Raw genomic sequence first — 10,945 nt, 5'->3', positions numbered from 1 at the left:
CACTACATACATGCTAGATAGAATGATTCATTAAAAGAAAAGATTAGTCCATGACTAACATGTAGATGTATTTTTTAAAGTTTCATTAGTTGTTTAAAAAGTGACAAAAAAAGTGTAAAGTTTTAGTGTCTATAAAACACTGGGAGCTGCCATGTTGTAACTTGTGTTACCTTCTCTGCTGTGGCCAATTAGGGACAGTTATACATAGGTCATTAGAGTGTGCAGCCAATGGTTGTGCTGGATTTAACAGTGTTCTGCACTTCCATTTCTAACAGGAACTGAAAAACTCACAATTTCAGAATGGAATTACAGGCAAAGAGGACAAAATAAATAATGAAAGTATATTGCAGAGTTGTTTTATTATATACAATCTATCATTTTATATTACCATCTCAAAGTGTTTAATGTCCCTTTAACTTCCTGCTGCATAGAATAAATTCCACTGTCAAGCATACCAGCATTGCAAAAATGTTTTAAAAATATTACAAAACAAGATAATAAAAGCAAAAAGAAAACAACATCCATTCTAACATGAGCAAAAGAAAACATAAAAAGATCAAAAAAATAAAAATATAAACAAGACAATCTCATAAGCTTTAAAATAGTGAGACAGGACGACAAGATGAGATACTTCAGAGGGACAAGCTTGTGGGTGAAAAATCCTGACCACGCCTTGAGAACTCCTCACAACGCTCATGGTCATCACCTCATTCTTGTCTTTCAGATTGCCAAGGCAAATTACATTAAAACAACAAAATATGCAAGTATTTAACAATTACATACACAGAACCTCTTTGGTAAATGTGTTTCCAAAGTGTTGCAGGTGTAACTATTGTTTTTCTGTGTTGCTAGTGGTTCATGTGCAAGATATCATGTATTGGCCATTTAACACTCCTATAGATGTTAATAGCAGGATCAGATAGAAAAGATAGTTCAACCCCTTAATGACCAGTGCCATTCTTAATAATGCACGCTATTTTAGCAAGCCTTCCGGATGGCGGAAGGGCCTAATAGCACGGTCTTGCCACTCACGGCAAGAACCCTGTTATTATAGCCACACAATGCCTTAATGACCACTGATGTACAGGGTATGTTGCAGTCATTAAGGGGTTAAGTGAGCCTCAATTAATTTTGTACATGCCTTGGCAACAAGAACTCTAGGCAGTGTAAATGAGCCTCCATGAATCTAGCCCAATGACTCACACAAATCAAAGTTTTCATGGAACATTGCCCATTAGGTCATTACTACAGTCAATCACAAAATAATTATTATTATCAGTTATTTGTAGAGTGCTAACAAATTCTGCAGTGCTAGATATCAGATATTATACTAGTTTAGATGTGTACAATATATTGCATGGAGATTGGAACTTTAACAATGATCTATATTATCTATATCTGTCTAAGGTCTTCTGCATCTCTCTCAATAGTGTTCTGCAGTAACTGCTTTTGAACAATCCTGGAAAAAAAAGTACTACTGGTGTTATTTGGTTGCTGGATAAATACATTTTTTTATTATTATAGTTGATCATGAAAGTTAAATTTTGACTTTCAAGTCTCCTTCATGCCCAGCAATTCCCCAGAGGGTAAGAAAGCCCACATGTGGCAAATATAAACAATGCAATAAATATCACAGTCAAATTTGATAACATTTTCATTAAAGGGACATGAAACCCAATTTTTTTCTTTTATGATTTAGATAGAGCATGCCATTTTAAAACAACTTTCCAATTTACTTTTATCTCATTTGTTTTATTCTTTTGGCATCTTTTGTTGAAAAGAATACCTAGGTATTCTCAGAAGCTGAAAGCTAGCTGCTGATTGGTGGCTGCACATATAGGCCTATTGTCTTTGGCTTACCGTTGTGTTCAACTAGCTCTCAGTAATGCATTGCTTCTCCCTCAATAAAAGATACCAAGAAAATTAAACACAATTGACAATGGAAGTAAATTAGAAAGCTGGTTAAACTTGTATGCTCTATCTAAGCCATGAAAGAAATTATTAAGGTTTCATGTCCCTTTAAAGGGACACTCAACTCAATATTAAACGTTCATGAAACAGATGGAGCATGCAAATTTAAACAACTTTCCAATTTACTTCCATTAACAAAATGTGCAAATTATTTTTATATTTACACTTTTTTGTGTCACCAGCTCCTACTGAGCAAGTGCAAGATTCACAGGATATACATATATGCATTTGTGATTGGCTGATGGCTTTCACATAAAACAGGGGGGTTGAAATAGACATAGCTTTGAAATGTATAAGAAAAAAATCTACTACTCATTTGAAGATCAGACTAAATGCTATTGCATTGTCTTTCTATCATGCATTTGTTGATTATGCATATCTACTGTATTTACTGGTACTTTAAAGGGACATGACACCAAAAAATGTTTATTTCATGATTTCGATAGAACATGCAATTTTAAACAACTTTCCAATTTACTTCTATTATTTATTTTGCTTAATTATGTAGCTGATAAAGGTTAAAGGGATAGCGCTAAAACAGCTAAAGAGATCTCAATAAAAACAATGTGTCTGTGAATCAAATGATTAAGGTGAATTTAATACTCTGTGACATGTAGATTGAAAAATTGTGATAAAAAAGAAACTAATAAGTGCAAAAATCACTAAATGTAAATGTGTATTAAATCATAGAATGTGAATACACTGATGTGTTAAAAATCATGGCTTTAATAGATGTGATGTATCGATTGGAGGATAGGTCAAACAAATAGTATTTAATAATTATTTAATAATATAAATAACATAGTGAGAGAAGATGCCGGCATCGTACAATGAATACATATTGATATAATGAATTGTAAATAGCAAGTAAATTCGCAATGTAAGTATTTACATAAAAAGGTTAATAGGTGCAGCTAAAAATAGCTGGTACAATAAACTATAGATAGCAAGTTAAAAACAGATAAAACTGGGTCACTTATAATAAAAGGTACCTGATAAGGATATACTTCCGTTTGATAATAGTCCTTATGTAAGTTAAAAGTCCCAGATATTCATAACAAAACTCCGGAAAGAACTTCAAAGGTTAGGTATGTCCGTGATTGATGTTCCAGATAGCCTGTGTTAGAGTGGTGGTAACAGTGTTCCTCAATGTCCCAAATAATAGCAACTCTGTCTCAGTTTGTCTGAGAGTTTGTAGATCGTATGACTTTGATGCTAGGACTCGGGTGTTTGTTTGTGTATCGGCAGAGTTGGACAATACCTCGCGATCTGACTAGCAAGTGGTTCCGGTGTTAGGATCAGAGTCAGGTGGATTCGTAGTGTAAAGAGCTGATAAATAAGTAGTTGCAGCTTGTTATATGAAGCGGCTTTGGTGAGCTAGTAGATCCTGGGACAGGGATTACACATATGGAGACTATTTATATATTACTTAAATAGCTCGATGTACCTGTTCTACTACCAGACCTTACCAAACCTTATCAGTTCTATGCCAATATAAAATAGGTGATCAGTATGAGCAAATCAACTTGTTTCAGCCGCCTGGGCCTTTATCAAGATGCTCATTAGGTTTTCTGTCCATTTTAAATAGCATATGCTGTGTCCTGAATGGCTGGGTTCAACAACCAATGTCTACCTGTTATTTTCGGTGTTATTTTGCGTAAACACATTAGCGTATATAAAAAATGAACAATTGACACTAAATAGTAACAACTTGAGAAACAGTTTATAAAGTGTTATTATATAAGTGTGTATATAAAAAATATATAACAAAATGTGTACTTAGATTTTAATCGTATACAAATAAAGTGCGTTTGCAAATTAAATTCTCAGGGTCCTAAAGGGAATCGAATATTGTTGCAATTGAAAATGAACAATATATGTTAAAGAAAACAGGATGTTATGTTCTAATGTTTATGGGTTATTGTTAAATAAAAAGGAAATAAGCAGGAAAAAAAAAAAAGAAAAAAAAAAAAGAGTGAATGAATGAATAAATACCAGTGTTAAAAAATATAGCTAATAAGAGACAAGAGTGTAGTATCTTCAAATAAAATCTCCTTTTCCTTTATTTTGCTTCATTCTCTTGTTATCCTTTGCTGAAAGGTTTATCTGGGAAAGTTGAGGAGCAGCAAAGAACCTGGGTTCTAGCTGCTGATTGGTGGCTGCATATATATATATATATATATATATATAAATATATATAAATATATATATATATATATATATATATATATACTGATTGTCATTTGTTCACCCATGTGTTCAGTTACAAACCAGTAGTGCATTTCTGCTCCTTCAACAAAGCATACCAAGAGAATTAAAGTGAATCTAAATTTTGATGAACCAGTGCCCGGTTTTTATTAATCCTATTTAAAATAGGGACACTTTCATTCATCAAACCTTACATTTCACTGGTTTTGTTAAAATACTTACCTTTTCTTTGTGAAAGCCGCTCCAGCGGGGGGCGGAGCTAACCGCCAAAGTAACTAGACGCACACTGCAGTAGCTCCCGGCTTCAACAGGGATTTTGTGGGTTCTTTTTGACCTGATAGCCCATAGCAAGTGAGAGATGTACTCTAAACCCCTACCTAAGAGCCTGCTATAAAGATTTGAGGAAGACACGGGAGCTTTTTCACAGCCCACTGTCGGGGTAATTTATTGCGGCCTAGCTACAAGGTGGTACAAACATGGAGGATTCCCACATGGCTATCCTAGCCCTCTTTGAACAGTATGACCGTAATCTCAAGAGCAGACTAGACCGGCTTATTTTGATTGTTACACACCGGTATGCAGAAGAAGACAGCGCTGAGTCTTATGAAGGAGCGGCTGTGGCTCCTGGCATACACAAGATTATTACCCAGGGGACTTCCACTCGACATACTCTATCGGAGACAGCCTGCCCTTCAGAAACCGCACCAGCCCACGGGAGCAGCGGACACTTACCATATACCTCTGTCCTGGGAGGTGCGGCCGATGCTCGGGAACTAAATGTGATCTATATGTGCCTGCAGGGGCAAACAGCTGTGGGGAGCGCCGAAGACGGGGTCCCTGAGATGACTGGAGAAGGGTTCGTGGTTATGTCCGAACAGGAGGCTACAACTCCAGAGGCAAATTACCCTGCCAGGTGGGCTCTCTCTTTCCACTGCCTGGACTTGCAGTGCAGTCGCTCCGCTATACATTTGTTTGTGCTGGCTTCCCAAGGTCCCGGAGAGATTGGCTGTGCCAGCATAAAAGCTGGAGTTTGGTGACAATTTTATTGCGGCAATGGATGCCAAACGTTTTGGTTCACAATAACATTTTGCCTATCTCATACGCTCCTAATTAAGTTTAGTGCTTGGACCCATTAAATAACTTTATTATAGTTGTGAAACCGAGGAATCTGCATTCATGAATACTAATATATGAAAATGTGTAGATGTTGTAACTGAGCCCTCTTGTTGTTTATATTATGTGTAGAACTAATGGAGATTTAATGGTAATAGTTGTAAATGCTTAGTTACCTAAACATATTTGTTACCTTTAATATGCTCTACAATATCTTGTACCACACTGCTAATTGTTCCTGCCCTTTATTATGTCTTTACCGTAGAAAGTTATTTACTTTTAATTTATAGACTGCTTCTCTCACATATTTGCTGAAGTCTGAATGCATTCTTACTGACTAGTGTGTGAATCTGTGCTGCGAAGAGATGTTTTGAGTGTTTCATTTTTAAAGCTAGACCCTGGCATTATATAAATGTACAGAAGGGGGTGATGCCTATAGTGATGCATTGGTAATTTGAGTCAACATCCATTACACATAACTGTGAGTCCACTTAGCTAGTATCCCCGTGTCTAGTTTTAGCCTGTGTTTAACTACTACATTGCTATTCTATCTTTTCTAGTGCAGTCAGAATATAATAGTTACAGCATAGCTTTCAAATAGTCCTGAAGCAACAACTACAGTAGGTACTAATGTTTATATGGACTCCATTGTGTAAGGTGTATCTATGTTTATGCGTTTATAGTCCGTCATAACTAGACTGGTTACCTATCTATTGCACAGGTCAGCAGTTGAGGGGAAATATAATACTAGTCTCTTCTCCACCCCTCCGCCCCCCCCCCTTCAATGCGGTAAGGGATGAGTAACTTATCCTCCGCATTATTTTATTGGCAGAGTTTTGTAGTCTTTGCCCAGCCTGAAGAGCCCTGATTAAAGCTTTCTCCCATATATACAATGAAAGGCTCTTCAGGCCCTAAATATAAAGAAAGGTTATAGTGTCTACATTTATGTTCCTTACTATTTTCACATTTAGGATGTCTATGATCCCATTCTACTAGGCTTCCCTTGATTCTGGGCGTATGCCTAGGACTGATAGCTTTATCAGAGTAATTTCCACTACAGAAAGCTCATTGATATTATCCTATTGCATTTGAAGTGATACCTGAAGAATGTTTGGACGTAGCCCACCAGTGGATCTAGATGTCTTTGATGATGCAACAAACTTTTAAAATTTAAATGAGGAACAGAAAAGTTTGGCTGTTAGGATTAGTGTTTATTGTATTACTATGGTGCTAACTTTTGAGATATTGTCTGTACCTTTATTTGCCATGTATGTAATAGTGTGTTATGTTTCCTCAATTAAAAAAAAAATTAAAAAAATGCCGCTCCAGCGCTTCCCCCACCCGTCGCAAGCCTCTTCCTACGTCAGAAATGACAATCCCGGCCTTCCTCCAATCACAGCGTTTCTTTAGGCAATGATTCCCCCGGGGGAGAAGCCGTCATTGAAGGATGCCGGAATCATCATTGCTGACAAATGAAGAGGCTTGCGACGGGCTGGAGAAACGCTGGAGCGGCTTTCAAGAAGAAAAGGTAAGTATTTTAACAAAACCAGTGAAATGTAAAGTTTGATGAATGAAAGTGCCCCTGTTTTTAATAGGATTTTTAAAAACCGGCACTCATTCCGCAAACTTTACTTTCACTTTAAGAAAAAATGATAATAGGAGTAAATTAGAAAGTTGCTTCAAATTGCATGCTCCATCTGAATCGTGAAAGAAAAAGTGTTATATCCCTTTAAGTATGTACTCAAACTATGCATTAAAAGACATTCATTTGTGCATATTCACAAATTTGTAATCTAGCCACACAAGAAAAAAAGTGTGCATGCTGGTTTCTCACATTTTTATTGTTTTTTTAATAAATATTAGCATGTTGTTATTTTCATAAAAACTTACAATAATAACACACATATATATATATATATATATATATATATATATATATATATATATATATATACAGTAAATATATTGTCAGAGTCTTTATGGGGCTTTTGTTTATGTTCGTACTTGCCTTAGAGAGAAAACAGTGGATTTTTTTCGCATAATTCTGAACATTTTTTTTGTGCACAAAAATATTTCTCTTTTTTTTTAATCTGTCTGTAGTGCATCTCTTGTGCTTTCAAAACAAATCATTAGACACAGATGATCAAATTAATTTTCATGTGTTCACCTTAATATGCAGTAAACATTTCTGATATGCATTTAATGCATCAGAGTTTTTGCACACAGTTGAAAGAAAATAGATATAAACATAATATATGGTATTCGGTTCAGAGCTAAAACCAAGATGCTTTCCCTCAGGACATTGGGAAACTCCATCTGCCACTGAGGCTGACCTGCTGGTATTACCTGTTTTAGAGGGAGTTGGCTGCATTACACACCCATTCTGAGTCATAACCAATGTTTGAGGCGTTTGTGTAATAGGACCCTCAGCTGGGATATATTTAGAGAGGGACAACGCACAATACAAAAAACCCAGCTTGAACCATCAACACAACTTCTCATCACTACACAAAGGTAACATCATTTTGTGTCTCCTATATTATAATTGGGTTTTTTTCTTATCACTTTTTAGTTTTATACATCTGTTTGTGTATTCACACTCGTGTGTGTGTGTGTTTGTTTGTGAGAGAGAATGCACCAGGTGTATAGTGTGTAAACTTCCATACTTGGGATTTTCCTTTAGATTTATCCTAACATTCATAAGTCTGATGTCTTCACCTTTACAAAGAGATATTTAAAAAGTATGTCTATGGAGGTTATATTATGTTGTCTTTTTTTCCAGGTGTGAAATTCGAGCATAAAAAAAAAAGAAATGTCAGGTATTATGAAAAGTAAGTTATGTTCACTTATTTATCTTATTATTTCGTTTTTTATGTCTAGTATTAGAAATAATAATGATGATATAAAAATACATGCAACAAAAGAATAAGCATATGTTATTTGTAAGGATATTTTGTATTAATTAAGTACATTTAGCAGCAAATCTATTATACATCAGCCCTCCTGTTCTACAAGTTCAGTCACATCTGTACATACAGTAAAGATAATGAAGTCTTTTAATCCCTTCTCTGCTGAGCTACTTGTCAAACCAGCCCCCTCCCCCCCTTTGGTGAGTTAATATTTAGTCTTTTGCACGCAATGCATTAAAACATAAATCTCACTATTTTTCCTGTGAGGTACTAACACAAAAATATGTTGTTTTGTGTTCAGCAAATACAAGTACTTTTATAAAATAATATTAATTTGTGGAAGTAGCCAAAAATAGCAACAACAAAAAAGCAACCATATAAAATGTTTTTAAAAAAAGTATTTGTGTCATTTTGTATTGAGTACATGCACAATTAATGTCACAATTAGCAAAAAAAATAAAACAAACTTAATTTAAATACAGATCACTGCTAAGGTACAAACTCAATACAAACCAATGCTCCCAGCAGCTGCTGTGTTTGAATAAATAAACATATTTTGCTCTGTACAAACTCTTTTAGGAAAAAAGCAAATAGAAGAAAATAGTTGACGCTAACATCACTGTACAAATATCAACATAATATGCACATATGCAGAGGATTTTGCATATATTAAAACATTTAATTATGCACATGAAAAATATATCAAAATATCTGCTGTGTATTACTGCTCCAAGACCACCACCATTTGAAAGAGCAGACGATTCTCTTTCATTCAAATGAGGGGTCTTTGAGGTTTGTAGCTGCTAAGGGAGCTGACATTGAAGGGTTTGAAGAATCCCATCCAGCTCCCTTGCAGCTACACTAAGCTTCCTGGTTGTGCCCCCTTTGTGATATCACTGGCACTCCCATGAAGCCTGGGAGTGCCGCCCACTAGGCCACCAACGATCACTGAAAACAGCGTTTGATCGGCGATCTTCCTGCATGATGAAATGGCTCATCATGTTCCCACAGCATCGACGTGGTTAAAAACAGTTCCATTATGCTCTGTATACCCTGTGCACAGTAAGAGTTACCACAAATGTATTGGAAAAATTCCAATTTTCCAAACAAGCATTTCAATTTTGACAACAATATCTTTTTAAAGGAACACTTAAGGCAAAATGAAACTTTCATGATTCAGATAGACCATGCGGTTTTAAGAGACTTTACAGTTTACGTCCATTATCAAATAGTGCACACTTTCAGAGGCACCAGCACCAACTGAGCATGTGCAAGAGTTCACAAATGTATGCACATATGAATCTGTGATTGGCTGATGGCTGTCAAATGATACAGAGGGCAGGGAAATTTTAACATTTGTAGGAAAAATACTGTTTATTTTAAATTCACAGTAAGTGTTATTACATTGTCCTTTGCAATGCATTATGCATTTGTTAATTATGCCATTCTATTGTATTTACTGATTCAATTTAAATTATTACATTGTATTTTTACTAAAATATCCATTTAAATTAACTTCCTTTCTACTCATTTGCTTTTTCCACATAATAGAGCAATATCTCTTTAATACCACAGATGCTATAGGTATAATTAAAGGGACAGTCAAGTCAAAATTAAACTTTCATGAATCAGATAGGGCATGCAATTTTAAACAACTTTGTAATTTACTTTAATCATCAAATTTGTTTTTCTCTCTTGGAATCCTTATTGAAAGGTAAACCTAGGTAGGCTCAAACTGATTTCGAAACCATTGAAGGTGGCCTCTTATCTCAGAGCATTTTGACAGTTTTTCACAGTTAGACCTTGTTAGTTCATGTGTGACATATAGATAACATTGTGCTCACTCTCTGGAGTATTTACTGTATAAGTCAGCACTGATTGGCTAAAATGCTAGTCTGTCAAAAGAACTGAGATAAGGAGGCAGTCTACAGTCTACTATTAATATAACTGTTGGATATGCAAAACTGGGGAATGGGTAATGAAGGTAAAATCTATCTTTTGTTTAACAATACAAATTTTTAAGTTGACTGACTCTTTAATATTTCCAATATAATATTATATCCTTTTCTGTATGTAATATGTGTTTTGATGATTATGTCTGTTTTAGTGTTTGGCAAGGATGATGATAAGGATAAAGATAAGGACAAGGACAAAGACAAGAAAGACAAAGATAAGAAGGACAAAGACAAGAAAGGAGATGATAAAAAGGACAAGAAGGACAAAAAGAAAAAGGAGAAAAAGGTGTGTTTGGAAAGATGTCAGGCAGTGATAGATTTTATACAACATATCTCTGTTCTCTTCAGAACCTATTTAGGGCTAGATTATGAGTGGAGCGCTAATTAAGACTCATGCTCAGGCTAACTGCGCTTGACTGCGGCTTTTTTTGCACATCAGATACTGAGCTTATTACAAGTTGAAAGTAAAAAGTTTTCTCTAGCCCTATACCGAATTACACAAATATCGAAAGTTACAATATCGCAATCACGTTAACATTTTCCCCCATAGACTTTAATGGAGCATGAAAAGTAAAAAATACCCTAACACCCTACTCGCGCGCAAACTTCATCGCATTTTCTCAAGTGCGCTAACCTGACATGAAATATGAATATTTCACATTTTAAGGTATTTGTTATATTTATTCATAAATTCATATTTATACATGTCTATATGTGTATACATATGTGTTTTATTGTATATTTACTGTACATATTTCACATTCCAATGCTCTTCACTTACAGGATAAT

The 10,945-nt window shown here is 35.2% G+C and overlaps 1 protein-coding gene across 2 annotated transcripts in view; it reads left to right on the top strand.

Annotated features, from left to right (window-relative positions):
• Positions 1-6,805: 6,805 nt before the first annotated feature.
• Positions 6,806-10,945, top strand: part of LOC128664042 (putative uncharacterized protein DDB_G0292636) — a 16,321-nt gene continuing 12,181 nt past the window's right edge. The window contains exons 1-4 of one of the 2 annotated variants that reach the window (XR_008402917.1): positions 6,806-6,820; positions 7,591-7,806; positions 8,075-8,123; positions 10,309-10,442. Coding sequence is in view for 1 of the 2 variants with exons in the window: in XM_053718697.1 (XP_053574672.1) it covers positions 8,105-8,123; positions 10,309-10,442 (153 nt within the window). In the remaining variant the exon portion in view is untranslated. Of the gene's footprint in view, positions 6,821-7,590; positions 7,807-8,074; positions 8,124-10,308; positions 10,443-10,945 lie in introns of those variants that run through there. The other variant, XM_053718697.1, reaches the window with a different exon arrangement.

This window comes from Bombina bombina, chromosome 6 (assembly GCF_027579735.1).
Source record: "Bombina bombina isolate aBomBom1 chromosome 6, aBomBom1.pri, whole genome shotgun sequence".
Taxonomy (NCBI): Eukaryota; Metazoa; Chordata; class Amphibia; order Anura; family Bombinatoridae; genus Bombina; species Bombina bombina.
Note: the sequence above shows the minus strand (reverse complement) of the source record. Positions and strands in the feature narration are given on the sequence as shown.